General features: G+C 52.3%; 5 protein-coding genes across 5 annotated transcripts; 2 read left to right on the top strand and 3 right to left on the bottom strand.

The window, feature by feature from the left end:
• The first annotated feature begins 440 nt into the window (after positions 1-440).
• STEHIDRAFT_121065 (uncharacterized protein) lies at positions 441-1,281 on the top strand. The gene is made up of 2 exons (XM_007303624.1): positions 441-1,085; positions 1,239-1,281. The coding sequence occupies exon 1, from the start codon at positions 787-789 to the stop codon at positions 1,021-1,023; it is 237 nt and encodes a 78-aa protein (XP_007303686.1). The 5' UTR covers positions 441-786; the 3' UTR covers positions 1,024-1,085; positions 1,239-1,281.
• A 1,408-nt stretch (positions 1,282-2,689) lies between these two features.
• On the bottom strand, positions 2,690-4,114 carry STEHIDRAFT_56698 (FAD dependent oxidoreductase; the record flags this gene model as incomplete). The annotated part of the gene is made up of 2 exons (XM_007303191.1): positions 2,690-2,836; positions 2,915-4,114. 2 exons carry the CDS (start codon positions 4,112-4,114, stop codon positions 2,690-2,692), a joined length of 1,347 nt encoding a protein of 448 aa, XP_007303253.1.
• A 453-nt stretch (positions 4,115-4,567) lies between these two features.
• STEHIDRAFT_96541 (P-loop containing nucleoside triphosphate hydrolase protein) lies at positions 4,568-10,321 on the bottom strand. The gene is made up of 19 exons (XM_007303623.1): positions 10,039-10,321; positions 9,911-9,983; positions 9,683-9,848; positions 9,454-9,627; positions 9,217-9,400; positions 8,943-9,157; positions 8,757-8,879; positions 7,983-8,684; positions 7,470-7,916; positions 7,299-7,410; positions 7,108-7,235; positions 7,008-7,036; positions 6,787-6,943; positions 6,691-6,731; positions 6,021-6,628; positions 5,836-5,959; positions 5,638-5,771; positions 5,522-5,577; positions 4,568-5,461 (listed from the first exon to the last, which is right to left on the bottom strand). Exons 1-19 carry the CDS (start codon positions 10,251-10,253, stop codon positions 5,166-5,168), a joined length of 3,984 nt encoding a protein of 1,327 aa, XP_007303685.1. The 5' UTR covers positions 10,254-10,321; the 3' UTR covers positions 4,568-5,165.
• A 3,910-nt stretch (positions 10,322-14,231) lies between these two features.
• On the top strand, positions 14,232-15,425 carry STEHIDRAFT_130811 (uncharacterized protein; the record flags this gene model as incomplete). The annotated part of the gene is made up of 2 exons (XM_007303622.1): positions 14,232-14,458; positions 14,576-15,425. 2 exons carry the CDS (start codon positions 14,232-14,234, stop codon positions 15,423-15,425), a joined length of 1,077 nt encoding a protein of 358 aa, XP_007303684.1.
• Positions 15,426-16,192: 767 nt separating this feature from the next.
• STEHIDRAFT_168184 (uncharacterized protein) lies at positions 16,193-24,641 on the bottom strand. Its single transcript, XM_007303621.1, has 12 exons — positions 24,296-24,641; positions 24,010-24,165; positions 23,707-23,955; positions 21,894-23,653; positions 20,179-21,836; positions 19,856-20,123; positions 18,448-19,799; positions 18,295-18,388; positions 17,872-18,231; positions 17,654-17,807; positions 16,745-17,586; positions 16,193-16,688 (listed from the first exon to the last, which is right to left on the bottom strand). The coding sequence occupies exons 1-11, from the start codon at positions 24,312-24,314 to the stop codon at positions 17,147-17,149; spliced, it is 6,510 nt and encodes a 2,169-aa protein (XP_007303683.1). The 5' UTR covers positions 24,315-24,641; the 3' UTR covers positions 16,193-16,688; positions 16,745-17,146.

Here is a 24,641-nt window from a genome sequence, read left to right as displayed (position 1 = left end):
CCAACGAGGTTGATCGTGCCCCAGGGACTAAGAGACCCAAATACAGGTTGACAACCAGGGCCAGCGAATGTACGAGTCTTGAAGGGACACGGTCAACGAGCAGCGGCGTGAGGCTTTGAGGACGTGAGATGAGCAAACCAAACAGCGCCGACCGAACCGTGTCCCCAGAGAGGGAACGGCAGTAACCACTGGCGTCCCACCGATTCTCGAGAAGCGGCCAGCAAGCAGGCGTGGATGGGATCTCTGCGACGTTCTGATGTAGGTGGGATAGAGTTTTGACCCATGGAGGACAATCGAGCCGATTCCGGTGGCGTATGGGCGTTCGTGTTCACACATGCACTCCGAGGAAGTCGTTCCGGAAGTACGCATGTTTGATGGTTGATGTACAGAAGATCTATCGTCGTCGAGGAAGAGGCAAAGCACGATTGCACCGTAACATAATTAAATCGCATGCAATTTGAGGTACAGCAATTGGTAATGCAACCGTATATATGGAAAGCCAACTATGGACGGCTATCCTGACAGGGCTGGATAACGCTCACTTGTCTCCCATTCCTCACGTCGGTTCTTGCCTCGAAGTGAGCGTCGCGACGCCCGCGCTCAATATCTTCACCCCTAGCGGATGCACAGGGGCCCATATCGGCAGTCGACGTACTATACCCACGATGGAGGGGAATTCATGACCGTGCTTCCAGTAAGTCCACCCAGAGCAGCGAAATAGCACTGTCGACTGACATGACCGCATAGCCCATGTCGACGCAGGAAGATCTTCTCCAACAGCGAACAATGACGAGCAGACATTCAAGACAGATCAATTTTGGATACCCACCGGAAAGACATCAAAGCTACTGGAATGATGAAGTAGAGGTTGAGACGCGTCGTAGTCGTCTTGGACGGAAGCTTTCAGTACGTAATTACCATAGCCCACAACGACCGTCCCTTGACTGTTCTAGGGAAGAACAGAAATTCGCGAAAACTGTACGACGCAAGCTGAAGAAGTTGGCAGAAAAGGTTACGGGCTGACCGTCAAGTTTGATGTCGCTAGGCAGTATGCAATGAACACGACCACCGATGACCGTTCCTACCTAGGTGATGTTTGTCAGTATGATCTTCGAAACAAGAGGGAGTGGAGGAGGACCCTCAGACACAAATATGTTGTCCTCAAGGCAAATAGGACATATGCTTGTATAATGAAAGAACATCGTAGGGAGGTGTTGAAAGAGAAAACTCGAGCTCACCTGTTGCTCACTCGGCAGCGCCCTATGCATAGATACGAACGACCTATATCGTAGGAAGACTGATTAGCATACGTCAATATCAAGACGAAGCGAACGAAGGGAGATGGTCAGAAATGGTATTTTTGGTAAGATGGGTATCCACAAAGAGATTGCTCTCTCTTCGGAAGCAGAACTGAATAGTTAAAATCATCACAAAAGACTGCCGGTAGGGGCATCAACGACATCAAAGACAGATCCTCACCTGAGTTCATCCGGCAACCATGCACCAACGACGTCGTTGTTGTTCGTGAAGACAACCGGAGAAGAGCAAGAGAAAAAAGACAGACGCGTCGGTGGCTGCGTGAACGTCTTTTTGAGCTGTACAGCTGAGCTCAAAAATAGAGCTCCGCCGCGGAGAGTGCCGTGTCCATTATTTTCTGGTCAACGTGGACTCAACTCCCAATTCCCGACTCCCATCTCCTCCGCTAGATTCTGCACCAGGTGTCTTTAATTGTGAGTATATTTCTCCCATTGGATCGTGTCTTTCAGTTGTGTACTTTCTGCGATGAAGAAAATTATCCATTTTTTCGAGTGGTGAGGTTTCCTGTGAACCATACTCTCAACATGCATCACCAACGGAGCAGTCTTTATCTTTCATTTTTCTATTCTTTTCTCCCACTTCCGTGCTCATACTCGATGCGATTCCAGCAGCTGACCACTGTCCAGTCTCTTTAGGGTTGCTATTCGTCTACACCTCCATACTACCTTTAGGTGAGCAATCTGCTTCCGTGCTCTCGTTGCCCAAAGGACGAAAATAAGTTCATCCATTCGTTGATTACTCGATATCGCTCTATCTCTGGGGCCGCTTCTGTCTCGCGATGGGAGTAGTGCTGGCTCTCTCCGTCTTGGAGAGGGTCGGTTGGTCTCGGGGACTGTTGTGGTTCGAGGGCTAAGAAAACACTGGCTTCTCTGATCACCCTCCTCCTTACCTCCTCGGGTTGTTTTCCATGCACTGACTCTTTCGTCTTTCAGGTGGAATTGCATGCTTGATGCAAGGTTTCTTCAGAGGCGGTGTTAGTAGAGTGAGGCAATATGTAAGTTAATGTATAATAAGTTGTAATTTTCCTGTCCGCTAGGGTATATTTCGAATCCGACATCACGAAGCGTGATTTTACCCCTTCTTGATTTGTGGTGGTTCAGGATCCCGATTTGCGCGTGATACATCGCCTCGATACATCGTCTTGAGCGAGGTAAGACATCGAAAGAACTCTGTGAAGTTGTGTGAAGTTGTAGTAAAGTTGTACGGTATTGACGTCCGACTATTCTTTTGAACACGAATGTCATTGCAGGTCCTGCCTGTTCGGTATGGTGATGTCTGGGCAACATCGTCAAGGGAATCTCTACTGTTGGTATGTCGTTACTAACTACGATTTGCTGCTACTTCTCTCACACTGAGTCCTATACACAGCAATCTACAAGTGCTTTGTCTCCTGTTGTTCAGTCCGTACATCTTTCAAGAAGTTGAGCGGGCTCAGGTTGCTCAAGTCTCCACATTTCATCTCACCCTCCATAATCAATTCGCTCAACGCCTTCGCCGTGCCCGGAGCGTTACTTACGCCCTACAGTAATATGGCCAAAATTTCAGTCACCCAGCATCTGGATAGCAGAGCACATACCCGTCGACGAAATGTACTTACCCAGAAATTATGACCAGCGGCGACGACAAGACCCTCGACGCCTGAAATGGTCCCAATGATAGGCCCTTCCGGATGAGCATCCCCCGAACTCGATCTTTTGACGAACGGAACATAACAACACTGCCTGGATATCACTTCACCGAGCACGTCGCTCCTGATGATTCCGCCATCTCGAGGTTCAGCCACCCACTTCCATATATCTTCACAGGCGGACTGGTCCACCAGTACCTCGTCGACGCTGGCGGGCAATGGTACGCGTGTGTCCCCGGGACCACAGACGTATATTGTCGAGTCGGGACGGGGGTAGATCTCTGGTGTTACTGTGGTTGTCTGTAGGCGTGCAGAATCAGAGGTGGGTGAAGGGAGTGCGATGGACGTGAAGAGCGCATGGGGGGAGTGTGTGATTTCGGCGGAGACCGGAGGTGATGGAGGGCTAATGATGATACTGTGTCCTCGCACGGCCGTGATGGGCAATGAAGGGAGGAGTGTTGGAGACCAAGGTCCTGCAGCCAGGATTATACAGTCTGCTTCGAGGGTCTTCACCTCGACCTCCATAGAAGCATCACCGTCCACAGATACTGGGATATACTGCACCCCGGTCACCCGATCGGACGTCATCTCCAGCGATGTCACCCGTCCTCGGATGAACTCAACCCCGTTCTGGATGGCTAGTTCAAGCATACTAGTGGTGAACAAGTACGGGTGAACTTGTGCGGAGTCCCCTCTCGCAGCTATCGGTGTATACGAGTCCGTCAACTGCTCGTTCACCCACGTCAAATCTGACGGGAGACCCTTCCGGACCTTCTCTTTTGATGCCTCTTCACCCGACCCATGCTCTAGTATACCGTTCTTTCCACCCACACGGCCCTTCCACTCTCCAACCTCTATCAACCTCCACCCCCACCTCTCCGCGCCACCAAACTCCTCCGCCAACCGAACATGTTCCTCAAAGCTCAAACGAGCGAGCTCCTCCGGTTTTGCCCACCTCGCGACCAAACCTCCAGCTTTTCCAGAGGCACCCTGCGCTGGCCCCACTTTGGATGCCTCGACGATGGTGATCCGTGTGGGTCCTACCGACGACGGGGAGGTGCTGTCCGAAGGCTGAGATTTTGTGGCTACTGCCGGGTGGCGGGAGAGGTAGTACGCCGTGGTGCATCCGATGATCCCTGCGCCGACGATAACTATGTGTTTTGGAGCCATCGAAAGGCTGGATGGATGGGATGACAGTCCTTAGTTACATGACTTGGCAGTCGGACCCACAGTTTGCGTACATCTTGGGAGGCAGGCGCGCTGTAAGTCCATTCGGACGATCACTTGACTTCAGTATAAATAGAGAGGACAATTTGACTTTGTGAAGTTTTTTGTTTCTCGCTCAAAGCGAACACGACAAGCATCTCTCTCGGACAGGATTGATTGACAATGCCTTCATGAAAGATCACGATGGGCAAGCCAACTATCACGATAGCAGACGATAGCGCGCCGTTCGACAACGTCGACAGCAACAACTACTTACTACTGCGCACCCGAAGTACTATACGCCCAGAACGAGGAGAAATCATGACCAGCGTTAACCCCTAGTACCACCGTAGCGTCCATCTATCCATCGAACGGCCAACCAGACCAGGAGAGAAAGTCCGCACGGTGACCGAGGGTATAGTACTTTAACTTGAATTGAATATGGATAACGAGGCAGTAAAAAGTAGAGTAAGTAATAGTGACACGACGGGCGAACGGTTCTCCTCCTCTTCATCTGTAGGCGAGGAGATGAGATTGATATATGTAGGTAGGCAAGTAGGTAGGTAATGAAATAAACGGAATAAAAGAAGACGAACGAGAGCCCAAAGATCCGAGGTCATGAGAGCGACGACGTGATGTGACGACATGGAAGTATCGTATAAAGTTCGTGAGGTCGAACACGGAGCAGAAGCAAGGCAAGGGGGTAAGGGGAAGCAGTCGAAGGTAATGTATGCAATAAAAAGGATCAAAAAAACCCGTGGTACGGAGGAGGATGCCAAGAACAACGAATCCATGTGAATGAGTGAGGATGAGACCGGAGGAGATAGATGAGACGAGACCGGCGAGGATTGTATGCGGGCGAGTGATCATAAGGACTACAACGTGGAGAGTCTGATGCGATACTGGCTATAGCTCTACGAAACAGCAATGAAGAGAGATGATGCATGGGAACGACGAAAACAAGAGACGGCAAGCAGAAACCAAAACAGAGGAGGAAAAACGTCCGAACACAGCCCTAGTTCTTACTGAGAGCTTGAAGCTGGACGTATTCGTAGTAACCTCCACGCTTGGAAAGTAGTTGGTCGTGCGTCCCCGACTCGCTGACCGCACCGTCCTTGATGAAGTAGATGCAGTCGGCATTCTGAATCGTCGACAACCGATGCGCGATGGCGATCGTCGTCCGGCCCTTCGCAGCAACGTCCAATGCCGTTTGCACGATCTTCTCCGAGTTGGAGTCGAGAGCGGAGGTGGCCTCATCGAGCAGGAGAACCTTCGGGTTACGGAGCAGTGCACGGGCGATAGCGATACGTTCTATCGGATCCTATCCATCAGTACACGAACCTTGACGGACGATGAGACGAGTGAACTTACGCTTCTGACCACCAGACAGTTGAGAGCCTTTGCCACCGACATCGGTGTCGAAGCCACTGTGGAAAAGACAAAATCAGCCACCGACACGAAGATATAGAACGGGGTAATGCACGTACTCAGGCAAGCTCTCGATGAACGACAGGATGTTTGCATTTCTGCAAGCCTGCTCGAGCTCTTCCTGTGTGACCTCTTCCCTTGGCTTCGTGGCACCAAGCAAAATGTTGAAGCGAATAGTACCAGCGTAAAGTGTCTGCGAACATGATCCATATCAGTACACCAGGACGGGAAGGAATGAACAGGAAGGTAACACGTACCGGCTCCTGTGAGACCAAAGCGATGTTCTTCCGGTACTCCTGGACGTTCATCTCGTTGATCGGCTGGCCATCGAGATACACACCACCGTGCAAAGGATCATAGAATCGCTCCATAAGTTGAATACTATGAGAACCACCGCCCGATTAGCATCGAATAAAGTCGAGAAACAAAAATCGGGACTTACACCGTACTCTTCCCGCAACCACTAGCACCAACGAGCGCGACATAGGTCCCAGGCTTCACATCGAGGTTCAAATCCCTCAACACTCTCACACCCGGCCTCGTCGGATATCTGAAGTGCACATTCTCAAACTTGATATGTCCCTGCACGTCCTTCGGGACGTTGCCCTCCGTTGACTCCGCGTCGATCTCGGGCACCGACTCGAGCAAGTGCGTGATGTGCGACGCCGATCCCTTCGCGGACGAGATGTCGGGCACGAACGAGAACACGTTCCCGGCCTGGATCGCGCCGAACACGGTGGACATGAGGCCGATGAAAAAGTCGAAGGTGGAGAACTCGAGGAAGGAGACGAGCCGGGAGCCGTACCAGAAGACAAGGGAGATGACGAAGAAGGCGAAGCACTGCGAGAGCGAATACAGCCCGTTGGACCAGATGGCCGTCCTGTTCGATTTCCGGAGCGGTTCCTCGAGGGACTCGCTGTAGATGGCCAGGCAGTCTTCTTCACGGGTGAGCGAAGCGACGGTGCGGATGGCCGCCGCCGCCTCACAGGCGAGTTGTGCCGAATGCTCGTGAGCCTTCTTGTTCTGCTGATCCTTCAGGACAACGACGCGCTGGAAGAGAAGTATCGAGGTAAGTCTACGCGCGAACGAGGGAAAGAAACTTTGCGGCTCACCAGACGGATGTAACCAGTGGAGACCAAGAGAGGAACGCAGGCTGTTTCCTTGGTTAGCACATCGACGCGCACAGTGTAGGGATGATGTCAACTTACCGAAACCAACAAGGCCGAGTTTCCAGATGAAGACAAGACCAAGGATCGTACCGAGGACCAAAGTCGCGATACTCTGGACAATAGCTCCAAGGGTGATGCCGGCCAAACCGTTGATCTTCTGGGGACCATCACTGAGGTTGGAGACGAGGGAACCGGTCTAAAAACCAGCATGTCAGCATCGCTCGTTCGATCAACGATAGAACGGAATGAAAGGAACGTACGCTGTTCTCGTCACGGTCAAAGTACTCAACTACAGGGGCACACAAAATATACCGTCAGACAGACGGCTAGGATGAGAAGAAAAGAAAAAAGAAAACGCACTATCTTGCCTCAAGATCGCGCGGAAGCTCAGCGAGCGGAGCTTGCCAGTGAGAGAAGCAGCCGAGGCGGCGAAGTAGTAGTTTTGGCAACCGATGGAAATAGCGGAGAGGATGGAGATGATGAACAGCCTGTTCGAAAGAGTAAACAAAATCAATATCTTGGAACGATGGACCCATGGAAAATAGACATACCAAAGAGCGTTACGGTCACCGGTGTGACGACGTGCGGCGGGATCCGTGAGCGAGAAGCCATTGACGGCGTTCGCCCAAACGATACCGAAACAAGGATAGACAGCACCGGTACCTATCCACGCCAACATCAGCAATCCACACAACTTCGTAGAAACTGCAAAAAGTACTCACAAACCGCAAAACAGAACCCAAGCACGTATCTCTTCCACTCATTCCTATTAATGCTCGCCATCTTCCTCATCAAATAAGCCGACGAATACTCCGGCTCCTCCTTCTTCAACTCTCCATTCTTCCCCTTCTGCTCCAGAATCTGGCTCGCTAGCGACCTCTGCGTGTTGCTACGCCCAAGCGGGATCTCCTCAAGCGCCTGCTTCTCGATCTCAGCGGCCGTCGGCTCGCCGTCCTCGGTGTCGCTCTCGGTGACGCCTTCCGCGGCCTGTTCCTCGCGGGACTCGCGCAACTTCTGGGCGGCGACGAGTTGTGCGTACGGTCCGGTTTCGTCTTGTAGGAGCTCGTGGTGGCGGCCTTTGGCGAGGATGAGACCGTCGCCCATGACGTAGATGCAGTCGGCGTCCTTGATAGTCGAGAGACGGTGAGCGATAGTGATCGTAGTACGTCCTACAGAAGATATCATCAGTCAGACGACTCAGAGAAGGCGTGTGAGAAGCGTAGTGAAGAACATACCAGCCGAAGCCTTGTCAAGCGCATTCTGCACGACACCTTCAGACTGAGTATCCAAAGCCGACGTCGCCTCATCCAAAAGCAAAACCTTCGGGTCCGAAACAATAGCCCTAGCGATCGCGATACGCTGCTTCTGACCACCAGAGAGCAAGAACCCACGTTCACCGACCATGGTATCATACCCGAGCGGAAGCTTCGAGATGAAACCGTCCGCATTAGCCTTGACACACGCCTCCTTCACCAGCGCGAACTTCTCATCCGGCGAGGCATGCTCGTGAACCGTGTTGATCAAACCATGCTCGACGTTACCGCGAATGGTGGTCGCGAAAAGGGTAGGCTCCTGCGACACGAGACCGATCTGGGAACGCAGCCACCTGACGTTGAGCTCCTTCAAGTCGATACCGTCGAACCGAACGACACCGGACAGAGGGTCGTAGAAACGCTCGACGAGCTGGATGATAGTTGACTTTCCAGAACCGGAAGCACCGACGAGTGCGGCGGTCCGTCCGGCGGGGAAGTTGATACTGAGGTTCTTCACGATACGGACGTCGGGCCTGCTCGGGTAGTTGAACTCGATGTTCTCGAGGGTGATCTCGCCGGTGACCTGCTGGGGCTTGAGACCCTCGTCGCTTGCGGAGTCGATGGTGGGCACACGGTCGATGGTGGCGTACAACTTGGCTGCGGCGCCACGACCCTGGGTGATCGCTGAAAAGACGGAAGGGAGTCAGCTTCGGGGAAGACGCTGAGTAACGAGTTGTGTGCGTGTGTAAGTCTTACCTTGCATTTCAGGCGCCATGAGGGCAAGCGAGAAGGAACCGATGAGAATGGCCATGAATACGTTGATAACCTGACCGGAGTTGGCGTGGCCTTCGTTGATGAGTGTGGTACCGAACGAAAAGGCTAAAAATACGGAGAGTGAGCGGGAGTAGTCGACGACATGTGAGAGTATTTATGAATGCTTACCAAGGCCATAGGAGGCGTAAATGATGAAGAAGAACACGGCGAGACCTCCACCGTGGACAATAGCAGCCTTGCCGTCGACCTTCGTCGCCTTGTCCATGGGGACATCGTACAAGGACGAAAGGATGCTCTGTGTGCCGAATGCCTGGGCCGTGCGAATCGTGGAGATGACCTCCTCGGCAAGCGAACCACCCTCGGCGACATGAGCAAGCCCCAATCTGGAAAAGCCAAGGGTGAGCCACGAGGTAGCATGGGAATTTGGACATATGGGACATACTGCATGTATTTGGAGATGAAATGGTTCATGACACCACCTGCAATGGCGATGCATGGAATGATGGAGGTCATTGCGAGAGCGAGACGCCAGTTACGAATGTAGGCCAGAATGAAACCGGTGAAGAAGGCCGAAAGGAATTGGACGACGAGCGCGACCTTTTCTGAGATACCCTGCTGAACCAAGTCTAAATGGGGCTGTCAGTACAACGTAAGCAAATAGTCACAGAGAAATACTGACGGGTATCGGTTTGAATCCTAGTAGCGACTTCACCAGCACCGACACTATCGAAGAATGCGATATCCTGACGGAGGACGGCCTGGAGATATCTCTCTCGAACACGCTTCGCGTTGACCTCACCGGTGTAAACCCAAACATACATGTAGGTATATGTGCAGACGAACATGCCGATACCTAAAATACTGAATGGTGAGAACAGGAATTGTATCATCCGTTGCTAAGGACATACCGATGTAAGTAAGGTAGGATGCATCGAGGGCAGCGGTGTGGCGGAAATTGGCAGCAGCTACGGGAATGGCAGCAGCATCTCCTGTGCCGTCTTGTACTTCCTGGACGGCAGTACCGAAATCGACGAAGGCTTGGGTAAGGTTTCCGAACATAAGACTCATGAGGGGCTACATGGAGAAGACAGTATGATCAGGCCGAGGACTCGAAAGATACAAACGAGAGTATTGACCTGAGCAGCACCAGCTCCGGCAGCAGCAACGAGACCAATGAAGTCAAGCACGAGCTCTGTCTTCGTAGAAAACCTTGACGGAGTGTGAGTGGGCCTGAGGAATAAGTACGAGGACAGTGAAGACATACCGGAAAAGCTGGCGGAAAGAAATTGGGGGCACATTCTCCTCCTCCTTCTTCTTGGGCTCTACGACAGCATCGTTCGCGGTCGTGGCCGAGTCTGTATGGTGTTTCTCTTCGTCTATACTTTGCTTCTTGTTCCTAGAGAAGAAGCCGTTCTTGCGCTTTGTCTGTGGCTGGGCAGCGGCTGGGGACTTTTCTGAATAGTCCTCCTCGGAAGACATGGTGGGCTCGGTGTGGCGCACGAGCTGTCGTGTGGAAGATGAAAGGAGATGGAGAGAAGCAACGGTCGGGGAGCAGACGAAGGGAAAGGTCCGCCGGCATGCTCGCTCTATATGTACTTTCTGAACTCGGTGCGACAGCGGAGCGGCCCTTGTCCCCGCTCGCCCCGCCCTCAAATTCGGATTACGTGTTCTCTTTTCGCTCTCTTCGCCACTCGACGCGCCTGTTGAATAAATGAACTAATTCCAAGCTCAATATTTCCTTCGTGACCTGAATATTCCGTCGCTCTCTGCTGCTCATCCCTCGACTGGCATTTATTTTTGCTTTGGCATAATGCTTCTGATCGGCAGTGACGACGTCCATCGGCCATACCGACGTCAAGTGCTCGCCGATCCTACTCCTCATCGCAATCGCTTGCCTGCATTCGAGTACATTCTGTGCCGATGTCACCGTTGGGTGTCCTTCTCCTTGTGCTTAAGGTTATGCTCGTGTACGCTCTCACCGGGACTTGTCATGCCGTTTCGTCACACTCTGCATTCTTCTTTCTCAAGCTCAGTCCATATCTGGCGTTACACCTCTCACACAAAGCATACCTTCACCCTGACGCCACTTCCTCACCACTCCGTCTGGTATTCGCGTACTGTCGGCACAGCTCGTTTAACGACAATCATATCATATATTTTGCCGACAATCTATCTGGTCCATGCGAAGTTCAGTGCACGGCTGCCGCGATCTCAAGTACGCGCGTCTGCACCCCTCGACAACGCTAACCCCATGCCGCCCGTATCTCAGTCCTCGATCTGGAATAATCGATGTGTTACGATTTGTAGTGACTAGCTGTTTCCCATTTCGTATGCCGGGCTTTCTCAGTCGACCCTCCGTGCACAACGCGTCTCCGGGGTGAGTCGAAGGCTTACGACTCACTTCGGCGCTACATGTGGTCAAGTTGGCTCTCGACGCCACCGTCTGCGTTCCAGTCCAAACGTTTCGATGGTCTATCTAGCCGCTAGACGGCTCCGCGTACATCGACGATGACTCCGAGTGTTGACCTGTTCGCGTCTGTGATGCAAGGTTTTCTAAATTTGTGAACGTCCACTCGAACTCGCGCCGAAGTGCACACCGTTCACCATCCTTTTCATGCTCGATGGACCTTAATCCGTCGAATTTGTCTGATCTGTGCTCCGTCGGGTGTGGCGCGTCTGCGCAATTCTCCACAATCCAATGCGGTTTGCCTTTTTAGCGTCCTGACTCGCTTCGGATGCAATCAATTAACGACGGAGACGGTGCAGCTGTGCATGTTTCACTACAGTACTCATACTGAGTACCATTCCTATACCTTTGTGGCACTCCCGATGCAGAACGGACAGTAAGGACTTCAGTCTGCACAGCCACCTGTGCATCGGGGCGCCTGGGTCTTGGCAAGGTCCCCGGTCCCTAACTCAAGCCGGATTTCATATTAACGCTCCGGTGTGGCGGCCAATTGCAATAGACTGTCTGCCCGTAGTCAAGCGCTCACTTCCGTCCGATTCAAGAGGCGTGCGGAATTGCAATCGGGCACACTGCTCGGAGTTCGCTTAGCTCTCGGCTAAGAGGTGGGTAGGGGGGAGTGTTGCACCCGGGGTCCTCTCATGAAGTGATTAGATAATGATGGTGTCCTGTGGCGGAGACTGGCAAGTATTGTGGCTCGGACGCCGTCGACGTTCAAGGAGCGTCCCATGCGTACTGTGACAGATGTAAAGTTATAATATCGGTAGATCAAGTATTAAAAATCATGCATAGCCTGTCAAGTTCTCTCTGTGTCGAGAGATTGATCCTCACACAGGTAATTGTATTGAGCGAGGAATACTTATGGAATACATAATAAGTAACAATTCCAGTCAGTTACAGAAGCGTAGTCGCACCCGTTTTTTTTTTGGTAGAGCAGTCGGGCCTTCTTGACGCGACTGATTCCCATTCGGACGTGAGCGCCGAGTTCAGCTCCAGCGGCGGCGCCACAATATACAACAGAGGTGCATTCCACGCAGTACTATCCCTCAAATATTGGGTGATTCGACACGGAAACACTCTCGACCTCGTAGGAGACCCAGTAGTATCATATTAAGTGACAATTTTGATGATAGACCACTTGAAGGGCTGCAACCCTGGTGTGGCCCAATCATCGGGATTCGGAAGGGTCAAGCGCGGCTTCGTGCAGAGCAGAGCTTCTCTGCGAGAGATTGAACAGCGACTACGATTCCGCAAACTGCTGTCGTGTAAGTACTGTGCACAGGGAATTAGTTCAGGTAAGTGATTTTAACAACGCTACCCGTCTTTCATAACCTACTGAGGTGTGGCGCGCCATGTAAATGTATCCAGATGAGTACATAAGCTGTAAAATTAATCAGCTTTTATCCTCCTCGAGTTTATTCAGCCTGCCAATATACCATCTGGTGGTTCTAAGTTACTGAGATGCTCCCGAGCATGCACGATGCAATTGACACCATTTACCCTCGATCCTCTTGGGTATACGCATGATTCTTAATATTTGATCTACCGATATTATCAACTTTCTGTCCGTCACAATACGCACGCATGAGACGCTCTTTAAACGTCGACGGCGTCCGAGCCACAATACTTGCCAGTCTCCGCCACAGGACACCATCATTATCTAATCACTTCATGAGAGGACCCCGGGTGCAACACTCCCCCCTACCCACCTCTTAGCCGAGAGCTAAGCGAACTCCGAGCAGTGTGCCCGATTGCAATTCCGCACGCCTCTTGGTCCGATTTGTACGGAAGTATTTGGCCCCTTTCAACATACGCTGGTTCGGAAGATTCAAAATAAAATAGGATAAAAAATATCACAGCATCTGCCTCCCCCAGCTTTGCCATGCTTCCAGCAAACTCGAAGTCTTATTTCTCAGATGAATCGCTCAAAAGCAAAGCGCGTGGTCCCGCAGAGTGGATACGAACCTAGAACTTCCCCGCATTTTCATTACGTACACATCAAACACCTCAGAAGCCGCCTTGGAGACGCGTGAAATACGAATTTCTCGCGTGCCCTGTCAAGCTGCCATCGTCGACGAAGAGCCATTCCTCACATGGACGAGTCTGCTATAATAAGACGGATCCGGGCAGGGCGAGTTGGGTCAGGTATATATAAAGTACAGCGTGCATGATCCACGGATGCGGGGAACTCTTCGCCCCTCAACTTGTTTAATTCAACCCACATGTTTTTTGGTGTTTCTTCTTCACGACCGTTCGACGTTTCATCATGCTTGAGTCCGTGTCCACAGGCATCGGGTTCCCAGTGCTCACCACTGTGCTCAGCTCCATGGGATGGTATACGTGTGCTAGCGGCACAGTTTTCCCAACTTATACTAATCCGTGCAAATGGGGCCCGGCCGTAGTTCGCATACGTTAGATCTATTGCGCTCGCGTGGTGGATCTTTATTAGCGTGTAAGTACCACCCAAACGTATCGATGCGGCTGACGAGCTAGGAGGTTTTAGCCCTGGATCCGCGGACAAAATAAGTAGACGGGTTCGGTGCAGGGTCGTCGGTGTGTATCGCTCCGTGAGTTCGCTCTTCCTTGCTCTTTTCTCTTTCTTTCTTTCTTTTTCACAGTCACCGTTCTTGGTGAGCGAAGCGAGGGACTGTATCGCATAGCGGGAGGTGCTAGTAAGGGTGAGTTTTTATCTGTTCTGTTTCTTCGGACTTTATCGCGTTCTCTTCTATTGTCATCGAACTTGCAGGGATTGATTGCAGAAATTGTCTGAGATCGAATGCTGACGCGTCGGTCGTCGTACGCGATTTTCTCTCTCACAGAGCTCTCGACGAAACGACGCGTCTTTCACGTTCCCTACTCCCTATCCGCCCTGTCCAGATACCCCGCCCCTACGTAGGACACAGGCCAAGCCATAACGCGCACGAACAACAATCAACATACTTCATACCGACCCATCTCATTAATTTCCGAGCACTCCGACCGAACCTCCGACCATGAACAACTCATCCCATTCTCAATGGCCCGACGAACTTCCTTCCCCTCCTTTTGTACCCGCTTCGCTCCCTACGCGGCGTCCTTCACGCCGGCCCACGCACAGGGCGCACCCTTCGTTTAGTGAACCTCCAGAGCTGGTCCTGCAATTGCCAGTGGAAGAGCCGCAGCCTAATGATGTAGGAACGACAGAGACGCCGCAGCAGACGGTTGATCATGATCCATTGTTGTACGTCCCTCCGTCATTGCTCATCTATCTCGCTCTATAGCGAGCCAAGATATTGACATTCCCCACGGGTTGGTTCAATCTCGGACCTGTCTTTGAACACCCACTCTATGTATGAAGGGCACTCTGTCATTCCTACAACGTCGTCAAAACGTACCCCATCCGACCTCATAAGTTAACGATAACTTACGATCTCATCACGCTCCCGAACATGAACCCTCAACCCACCCACGTCCTCGCGGTCCACGACACTCCCCTCTCAGACCCTAATACCCAAATCCACCTCGTCCCCGTCGATCTGAACCTCATGTCCCAAAAGTTTCGCCTCGGCGATTACCTCAATTTCCCTCCGTCCTCTAGTTCCTCGACCGCATCGCCCCACTCACCCACATTCTCGAGCTCGACCCCAGGCCCATCATCACTTAGTCCCCTCGGACACACATACGACTCCTCATTTTCATCCACGTCAAGACCTTCAACACCCACATCCCCATCTTCCAGTGCCACCCCTTCTTCCGCGTCCTTCCCATCGCCTCTAACACTCCCACTCCCCCCATCTCCCTCGTCCACCGGCGCGACCACCCCCCGCCGCAGCTCCGCCTACATCCTCACTCTCCCCGTCCTAACCCTCTCAGTCCCACACGCCCCCTCCCTACCCCTCCTCCTCCTCTTCGCCCTCGGCTTCCGAAACGACCCCTCCCTCCTCGCCGCCCACCTCGTCCCTCTCGCCGCCATCGAAGAGTTTCCGTCCGCTGTCGCGATGGCGCAGGTTATGGCTTCGTGCTGCGATAGTGCGCGGTTGGGGCGGTATACAAGGCATAATCAGGGGGCGTGGAAGAATGTGCTGGCGTTGGGGATGGGGGACGAGAGGTTGTGTAGGGTGGTGCAGACTGTGTGGAATGTGACGGCGGAGGCGAGGAGGATTTGGGGGATGGAGAGGATGGGGCGGAGGATGGATTTGACGCCGTAACAAAAAAAATTCGCAGACCATCGCTATGTGGATTGGATGATTTTTTTTTTGACTGATTGTTGGACATTCACCTTGACTACGCCATTGACACGCTATTCACTCTACTCTATCCTGCTTTCGAGCTATTAATCGCTCCCATTCGAATATTGCACGTATTTTATTTTTCTGCTCTCTGTCGACATTTACACTCATCGCATCGCATCACATCACTCTACTTACATTTGTATAATGACCAATACCAATGCACCCAGTTTACGATACCACACATACCTCATACTAATCCTCCAGTCAACTCTGAACACTCGCATCAACCACTTTTTTTGCTCATTGCTCATTGCTATATTAACTTACATCCTGCTTAGGTTAACCTACTCTACTACTATTAGTTTGTCGACTCGCTGCTTTACTGACCGCTCGTACTCAGGCTTCGCTCGCTCGAGTCGGACTCGGACACTTCACGCTCATTGCATTGTTGAATCTTATTGCTGTCTTTTCTCTGAGATATTCATTGGCTGTGGGGCTCTTGTGTGGTCTACCTGTCCAAGCTGGCGTTGAAGGGATCTGAATATCTCTGCGTTCGTGGGGGCCCGCTGTGAATACTCTGCATAGATACTTACGCCACCGATATGCAGCAACAATGACATCATCGATGTGGCACTTCGGTGCCACTCAATACTTGTTATCAACTCAGTCCAAAAGTCAATATTCGTGCTGCTATTCAAGCTAGATATCTCCCTGTCTCCCACCATCGTCAGTTCTACTAGTGAGGACAATATGGCCCCGAAGAACATCGTCGTAGTCGGCGCCGGCATCATCGGGTCAACAACCGCCTACTACCTGTCCCGCCACCCCGCCTTCTACTCAACCACCACCACCATCACCCTCCTCGAAGCCTCCAAAGTCGGTGCCGCACAAGGCGCGTCCGGAAAGGCCGGAGGTCTAGTCGCTCGATGGGCATACCCGAAAGATCTGACCAGGATCAGCTTCAAGGAACATGTGAAGCTTGCGAAGGAGCATGATGGGGAGAAGCGGTGGGGATGGCGGTGGACGGGGGTGGGGCAGTGGGATGGGAGAGGTGGGGAAGGAAGTGAGGAGAAAGTTGGAGGTGGAGCTGGGGAGGTTAGGAGTTTGGAGAAGAGGAAAGGGTTGGTTGAGGGGGAGAAGGAGAGGGTGAAGAAGGGGTTGCCGAAGGATTTGACGTGGGTGGATGAGGACTTGACGGATTCGTATATGGCTATGGCTCCTGCGGGTGATACAGCACAGGTGAGTGCGGTCTGAAGTTGTTATTACTGGTTCTGAATTTATATTTTGCGCATTAGGTTCATCCATATCTTTTCACTACCAGCATGCTGTCTCTCGCCGTCGAAAACGGCGTCAAGTTCGTCCAAGGACGAGTGACCAGGAGGGTGGCGTATTGGTAAAGAGGTCCGATCCAAAAGTTCGAATTTTTTGCGGATCTGTACTCTACTTTTTGGGAGAAATGAGTACTCATACGGATCGGGTATACCATAAATGGGTGGTCTCAGTACTCATACGAGATCGGACCTCATTTCAGGTGCTCTTTGTACGCACGTTCTGATGAGACCTTCTGCCTTGATGTTTCTGTACACATAAATGGATCGGACCTCATACAATAGACTTCCTGTACGCACAGACATAATTGGGTAACAACAAGTAAAGAAGTAACAGATAGTAATGACTCCAAGCACCGATTCAGAGGGCTACGACTCAGCATCGTGATCCTCCCCCTCCCCCTCGCTCTCCTCAGCGCTAGGGACCTTCTTCTTTGCTTTACTGATCAGTGCCAGAACCTCCTGCACAGCTGACCGGAACTGTAATCGCCGAATCTGGACGAGCTCGAGTAAAGCACCAGAGATCGGACAAAGTGTGACGAGGGTGATCGGGGTGATCCCGACAACCTCTTGACGCACAAAGTTTGGGGTATACGCCCCCAGAGAGAGGATGACATGTGATGGAGGAACACGAAGAAAAGTCGCGCTCCGAAGGGAAGGGCAGGACACGGAGGATAGCAGGTGAGCGCCGGGGTATAGAGGAGCGTACACCTGAATATTGATATAAGACGCCACTCCGATATTGTTAAGACGGGCCACCCAATCGTGATTCGCCGCACGCGCCGAGCTCTTGCTGTACATAGTGATCACTGTAGCAAAGAAGGACACGATGAATCAGGTTCTCAAATAATACATATAGCCAGTGAATGACCTTACCTTCACCGATGACGATACTCGGCTGCGTTGGGTGTGCGCAGATGATGAACTGACCGGGGGAGAGGATATTGAGGTCCGATACCTGCGCAGTGTGCAAGTAATCGTTGACGAGCTTGAGGTGAGCAAATGCGGATTCGCGGTGACGAATGAGCTCCTAGAAGCAGAGATACAAATTAGCCAGGAGTCATGACAAAGAAGTAGCGGAATTGGCAGCTTACCATAGCCTTGACTTCACGAAGAGCGGTCTTGTTTCGATTACGAACCACTGAGTCGCCGATCGAATCGCGCGTGAAAGTCCCGGTGTGCCTAACACGGCGCTCGACACCAGAGACTGATGTCGACGAGTCCTTAGGGAGATAGGCCGCCAGTTTCTTAATAAGAGCTTCCCGCAGAGTGGTCTCCTGAGAAGCCCCAGTAACGGAACTATCTTTGGCGGCGAGGACATTGGAGAGGCGGCCAATTTTCCGTATAGCCTGTGTAGTGAACTTTGGCTGATGGCGTTTTCGGAGCGCAACGGCTACATCCTTGCAGAGAAGATGGCTATCGTCGAGGAGTACGAGAGGTCCCTCCAGAGTTGACTAGAAGATTATGGAAGATGAGCTGGTATATAAGATTGATATAAGTCGCGCAGAACGACGTACAGATGAAGATGTGGGGATAGCGGCAGATAGGACTTCGTCTATCCCGCTGGATACCTGGAACAGGTCCAACTCTGAGGAGTCGGGAAGGGAAATGCTGTTGGAATAGAGCGTCAAACTCGAAAATTGAGGCCCAGGTGTATGATGAGTACTCACATAGCATTGGTAGAGTTTACAGCTTCGGCTGCGATGGCGAATTCACAGACTTCCATAGCCTTTTCGTCACGGGCAGGAACGGAGGAGCCTTTGTAGAGATAGAGGAGCTCGGCGAGGGTACTGGGAGCGCGTAGACCGGGAACAGATGGCGGAGCATTGTATGGGACGGGCTCAGGCAGGTAGGACGGTGGTGGCCGGTACTGAGAAAGCATGCTGCCTGCATCGACACCCACGGCCTTGAGAAGTTGTTCGACATCTTCAACAGCGAGGCGGGAGGCTGTGTGAATCTTCTCGTCGTCGGGAAATTCCATGAGCGCGCTGATATTGATGTCGTCGGCCTTGAAGTAAGTGTGATTATAGCCGGCTGATGTGTGCTGAGCCTTCTGTTCGGGGGTGAGATTATTGAAAGCTCCCATGAGCAGTACCGTGAGTTTCGGATAGAGATACAGAAAGTCGGTGTAGGTGAAGTCAGCCTTGAGCTGTCTGAGAACACCAAAAAGGTGCTCACAGGGCTCTGTCGAATGGAGCCATGGAAGAAGTGGGTACGTTGAATAGAATTTCCGGTACACAAGGATAAGGGAAAGAAGAGAGTCACAGATGGTAAGAAAGATGTCGAACGATCCTCGAGAGATGAAGTGAACATGGACGTCGTAGTCAGGGTGACGAACAATATGTGTACGCCACGCCATTAGAAAAAAACGTGCACGTAAGACCATCCTAATGCGCTCGATGTGTGGGAGGCTCCGATTCTGCCACGCATCGATCATATCGCCAAGGACGAAGAGGTATGTGGCCAGGCCACGGTACCTAGGGAAATCGGAGATGAGGAACTCGAGAGTCTCTCCAGAAAGGAGACGCGCCGCCGCACCGTCATGTTGTTTATCGACGTTGATGACATCGCGAGTCTGGAGGGGAGACCTGGGGTTCATCGCGATGTCACGAAGCTGAGCGAAATGCAGAGGGTAATCTCCCATTACAAGTAGTCGAGCACCGGAAAGGAGTTGATTACGAGCCGTCTTCATCGCGTGTTTGGAGTCTTGTACGACAACAGCAGGATATTCGTGGAAGAGGGGGATGCGGAGGTGGATGTCGCAATTCTTCTCGGTGTTGGTGATAGTGTAGGTCCACTCGGCCGTCGCTGACTGTGCAATGAGACGTTGCGTCGCCCGCTCGATCTCGGAGCCATCAGAAGCGAGAGAGACAGGGTGAAGATTGACGTTATGAAGGAGGGTGGTTATCTCAAAATGCATAGACTTCAGGGCTTGTGCGCGGTCGGTCCCTGCGCGGCACACAGCGGCGATCGGTATCTGTGGAACCTTCTGGAGAGGAACGACTATGCAATAAACTCGAAGCTGATGTGTAGAGAAGTCAGTATATGTAGGGTATGAAAGGTGGTTCAGCTACGAACCAGCTTTCCCGGTTTTATCTTCGCGTCCTTGAAAACCTCTTCGAGAGCTTCATGAGATGAGACACGGACTATGTCCCCCGTGCCACCGACAACCAGCCATGCATCCCCGGACTCCTTATATGCTTGGAGCGCGGCCTCCATAGCCGTATCGTCCCAAGCAAGACTTATAGGCCCGGAATAGCCATACGACTCTAGAACGGCCTTGGCAAGCTCGATGTTGACGGCGGAGATGCCAGGCGAGAATCGCGGCAACTTGGAACGATGTTCACTAGAACGCAAAATATTAGAGATTTTATCAGGCGAAGCTAAAGAGTAATGCTCACCGAATATTGCGCAATCCACGGCCTCCAAAATGGTGACGAAAAGTATTGTATGCGCGAGGGGATGTGGAGGCGAGAATATTACAAAAATCATTGAAAGCCCCGTCGTACGACATATTCTTCAAGCTCTTCCCTCTCCTCAACCGCTCACTTCGCTTCACCAGTGCCTCTACCATCCCTAACACAACCCCTTGTGAATCGTACTCTCCACTGACTGCACCCTGGGCGAACTTCAACCACGGCGATCGACCATCGTCGACCTCCACAAGTGTTCGAAGCCCGCGATGCTTGAGATATAGTTCGCCAAGATCGTCGTTGCGATGCGCATGCGGAACGAACTTCATATTATCCTCCTCTGGAACAGGCCGATTGAGTGCGTTCTGGAAGCTATGGATGGAGAGGAGAGCGGAGCAGTTGGCACAGGGCAAGGGATCACCATTGGGGCGTGCGGTCTTCACATCCTTGAGGCACTTGGTCGAATAGACAGCCTGCAGGTTATGGAGATTACGCCACACGAGAAGCATGGACTCCTTCTGGAGAACCATCTTCTTCTGCTTCGCGTTCAGGTCGGAGTAGCTGGACCCGTTGAACATGTCCATGGCGAGACGAGGACGAGAAGGAGCGCCACCCCCAGCGGCTGAAGAGCGACTGAGATATTGTTGGACCCGTGTATTGGACTGGCTAGTGAGGCCAGGACAAGGAGCTGGCACGACGAGCGTCATCAACGCGGATTGTATCTTCTGTGGTTGGACGACTGGGCGGCCCGTTCGTCCTGACTTAGATGATTCACCGGCGGAGGATTGCGAGAAGGTAGAAGGAGTCGGTGGTGGTTTCGGGCTGTCTCGAGTGAAACCGAGTGCGAACAGCGACGAAGAACGAATACTGCTTTGCTGGTGGCGCTGACACTTGCGAGTCTTGCGATGGTTCTTCCAATGGAGAACGTCGTAAAGCAAGCGCATGACTACGGGGGATCCACATGCAGAACACCTAACCCACCGCGCATTCCGGTTATCGAACTCAGCGAGGGGATCATCCTCGAGGATCTTCTGCCGAAAGTTGCGAAGCTTTGGATTAGATAGATCGAGCGAAGTGTTCCGGGTGCTGGCGAGATTGCGAAGAGCCTTCTGCTTGTCCCATGAAGAGCCAATCTTGCGTGAGCCTGGAGGCCGCTTTGAAGAAGCATCGTGTGAGTCGGAAAACTCTTCGTCTGAACTGGAGACCCGTGGTGAGGATCGACGAGAGCGTTTGGAATTTAATATCGGGGCTTGGGACGTTGCTTCCTCGTCTGATGAGTGGAGAGCGGCTGTAGCGAACGTGCGCTTCGAGCCGGAAACTGTGTATGGTTTGTCAGGGGAATCGGAGTCTGGCCAGGAGAAATCAGACGAAGAGTGGCTTCCGAAAGCGGATGCGAGATCGTCGCCATCAGATGAGGGTGGGGGCGCATTGTCACCGGGTGCCACAGACTCGAACTCGTCGGGGATAAAGTCGTCAAATGCTGAGTCTGCTGAAGGCGCATCTGAGACCGAACTATGAGATGGTAACGCGGCGCCGACGTCTGTCCAGGTATCCGAGGGCACGTCATTGATAGAGGACGGAGCTTCGAAGATAGACGTAGAATGGGACGGAATGACCATATCATCATCAAAGTCAACGTCGTCGATCTAGATGCCATGATTAATTAACGGAGAACACTTGACGTTGGTAAGAAGACTACTGACATCATACCCATCGTCTATAAATGGCTTGATTAAATTCAGATAAAGCTCCATCCTCATCGTAGCGTGAGTATCCTGTGACCACGGTGGAAGTCCGAGAAGGCTTGACGATAGCGTCGAGAGTACGACCACACCGCAGGAATGCGAGTCTTTCTGCTCCGGGACATGGAAAGAGGGTGGCCGTTCCTGGAATGACGAGACACCGGTGGGAAGAACTTCTTCCAACCACCAAAGGATGTTCGACTTCATGGGATCCGGAATAGCTGCCTGCGGTGAGAGGGAATCTCCGTACTCCAAGGTTCGAGAGATGAAGTCGATCTTTAGGAGGGTCCAGTGAGAGTTGCGTACATTTACGGGGATCCAAAGCTGTTCGAGTGACCCACTGGCGATGCGAGACTCGAGGGCGGAGTTGACAGAACGATCAAGGCGGTGGACCTGAGTTGAACGCACATTGGCGATGGTGGATGGGAGAAGGCAGCTGGCAATACCGATGCGCGAGCTTGGTGCTAAGCAGTGACGGACATACTGAGCGCCGGCATCAATGAGTTCATCATTCAACCAGTCGGAGCCGAGAAGGATTGCGAGGTCACGTGTTTGAAGAGTGAGCCCTTCCGAAAGAGAAGGAACGACCGAGTTATAGGGAACACGGCTCCACGACAGGCGGCATTCTTGGATGATTTCGAGGACTTCGGCTGGGAGATCAGAATCGATCTCGAGGCGGTCGAGCCATACACCACAGCGAAGCCATGCCCCACGCTTCTGGACGAAAATATCGAGGTCCTCAAGGAGCCGCACGACCCACAGCGGGTAGAGTCGACCGAGAATTGAGATGGATTGCGAACCAGACAACCATGTAGTTTGGACGGTGTCACGGAGAAGGCACCGGTAGGGAAGAGCCGCGAGGACGAATTCAAGGTGTTCGTCGATTGTGTGAGCGGTGATATCGAGAGGATCGGGAGGGAGAGGGGAGTAGGTAGGTGCAGGGAATGCGTCCGTTCGAACTGTGGGCATGCTGTCGAAAATGCCGCGCGATAGGATTGCGGAGACGGAGGTCGATAGCGCGGGTACGAACAGGACGTTCATTTCGGTAGGAACTCGAAGCGTAAGCCGGCACGCGGTCTTGACAACGGTGGGCAGGCTATCGTTCCATACTAACCCACGACCAATCCACTCCTCTGACTTGAAGCCGATGTCCCCGATGTCCATCTCCTGCTCTGATCCAGAGTCTGATATATCGATAGGCGGCGATGGGACACAGGCACTTGGGACGATATTAGTGGCGGGTAAGGGACCACCGCCAACAAACATTGGAAATGGCCGTGACAGATGCTGGTAATGCAGGCGGGTTTGGAGGTAGGGCCCGGATTCGGGATCGTTTGGAATGGAGGGGCGATGATAATTGTAGTAGATAGCGTAGATGTCGTCGATGATGGTCGCGCGATCTGGTTCGGAATGTGACCAGAATACGTCGAGGACGTCGCGTGCGAGGGCGTCCTGATTGATGTCCGGGCAAACGTGGGCTATGTCGATGATATCGGGGGCTTCATCCCAGGCAAAATTCAGATACTTCGAGAAGATGTCCTCCGTCGGAGATGACGGCGTAGAAGTGATGGGCGGCGAGAAGTACAACAACCAGAACGGGTCGTCGTATACCAGCCCGCAGAACTTAGTGCGCTTCATCTGAGTCCAATGACCGCGTCCATGCCGTTTTGGTGGTCGAAATACTTGCTCGATCTTGAGTCCGAGAGGTAGAACTGTATGGACTGAGCGGCCAGTCAGTTTCCTAGAAATATGTGCAATGTTTGTGAAAACTTACGCCAGCAGATACTGAGTGCCATGATGTAAAACAGGAAGAAGGTAGAAACGACTGCCGCATCCTCATTGCTCCAGTTATTGACGGCTGCTACTGCACGTAGACCGCTGAGCGTAGGGGATGCGGAGGCGAAGAGGATGAGGGCTAAAAAGATGCGAATGAGGTAGTTGTAGAGCTCCTTGTAGTACCAAAGAATGGACTGAGAGGGGAGCCAGTAGCGTCGAAGCTCGGGTCGACGATATGAACGCTGAGCTGGAGTATGTGATCAGCATCAACGTTGGGAAAACATGTCCGAGCGTCACTTACTCTTCTTCCGACCCATTCTGAGTCGGGTGGGGTTGGTTGTTTCTGTTGAGGTTGAATAAAGAGTTGAGGAGTGGGCAAGAATGTGATAGTGGTTGAGAGTGTTGGGTTCGTTATGGGGGGGAAGATGAAGAACCTTGGACGATAGGAGTCGGCCAACTACGGTCCGAAAAAAGAGCATCAATAAATCTGAGACCCAGTAAGATCGAGCGAGACCGTTCATTGGATCAGAACAAACGCAGGACCATGTAGTGCGGAGTTATTCTGGCCGGAAATATCAAAAACACACCTTTCGAAGCACTGTGCATATCTCAGCATAACGACGTGTCCCTGGTTCGCCCGGTTAATGAGCGACCATTGTGGCCTTGAATTTTCAAGCAAAGCAGGGTCCAGAGGCTAGCCATGTCTGCACGAACAGACATCGATCCCGAGTGGTGACTGGAAGAAAAGATTGAACCTCCAGCTCACTGAGCAGGGCATTAAACAGTCTTAGAACACGGTCAGAACTGACAATGCCGAGGGCCACAGTCACGAAAAGGGCAGATAAGAAGATTCAACATTCCAAGTTCACCGCCGCCGGGAGAACATCATGGCCGACGACGCGACGCATCGTCGGCCTTGATGATGGTGAGCGA

The sequence above is a fragment of the Stereum hirsutum genome, assembly GCF_000264905.1.
Source record: "Stereum hirsutum FP-91666 SS1 unplaced genomic scaffold STEHIscaffold_6, whole genome shotgun sequence".
In the NCBI taxonomy this organism is placed as follows: Eukaryota; Fungi; Basidiomycota; class Agaricomycetes; order Russulales; family Stereaceae; genus Stereum; species Stereum hirsutum.
Note: the sequence above shows the minus strand (reverse complement) of the source record. Positions and strands in the feature narration are given on the sequence as shown.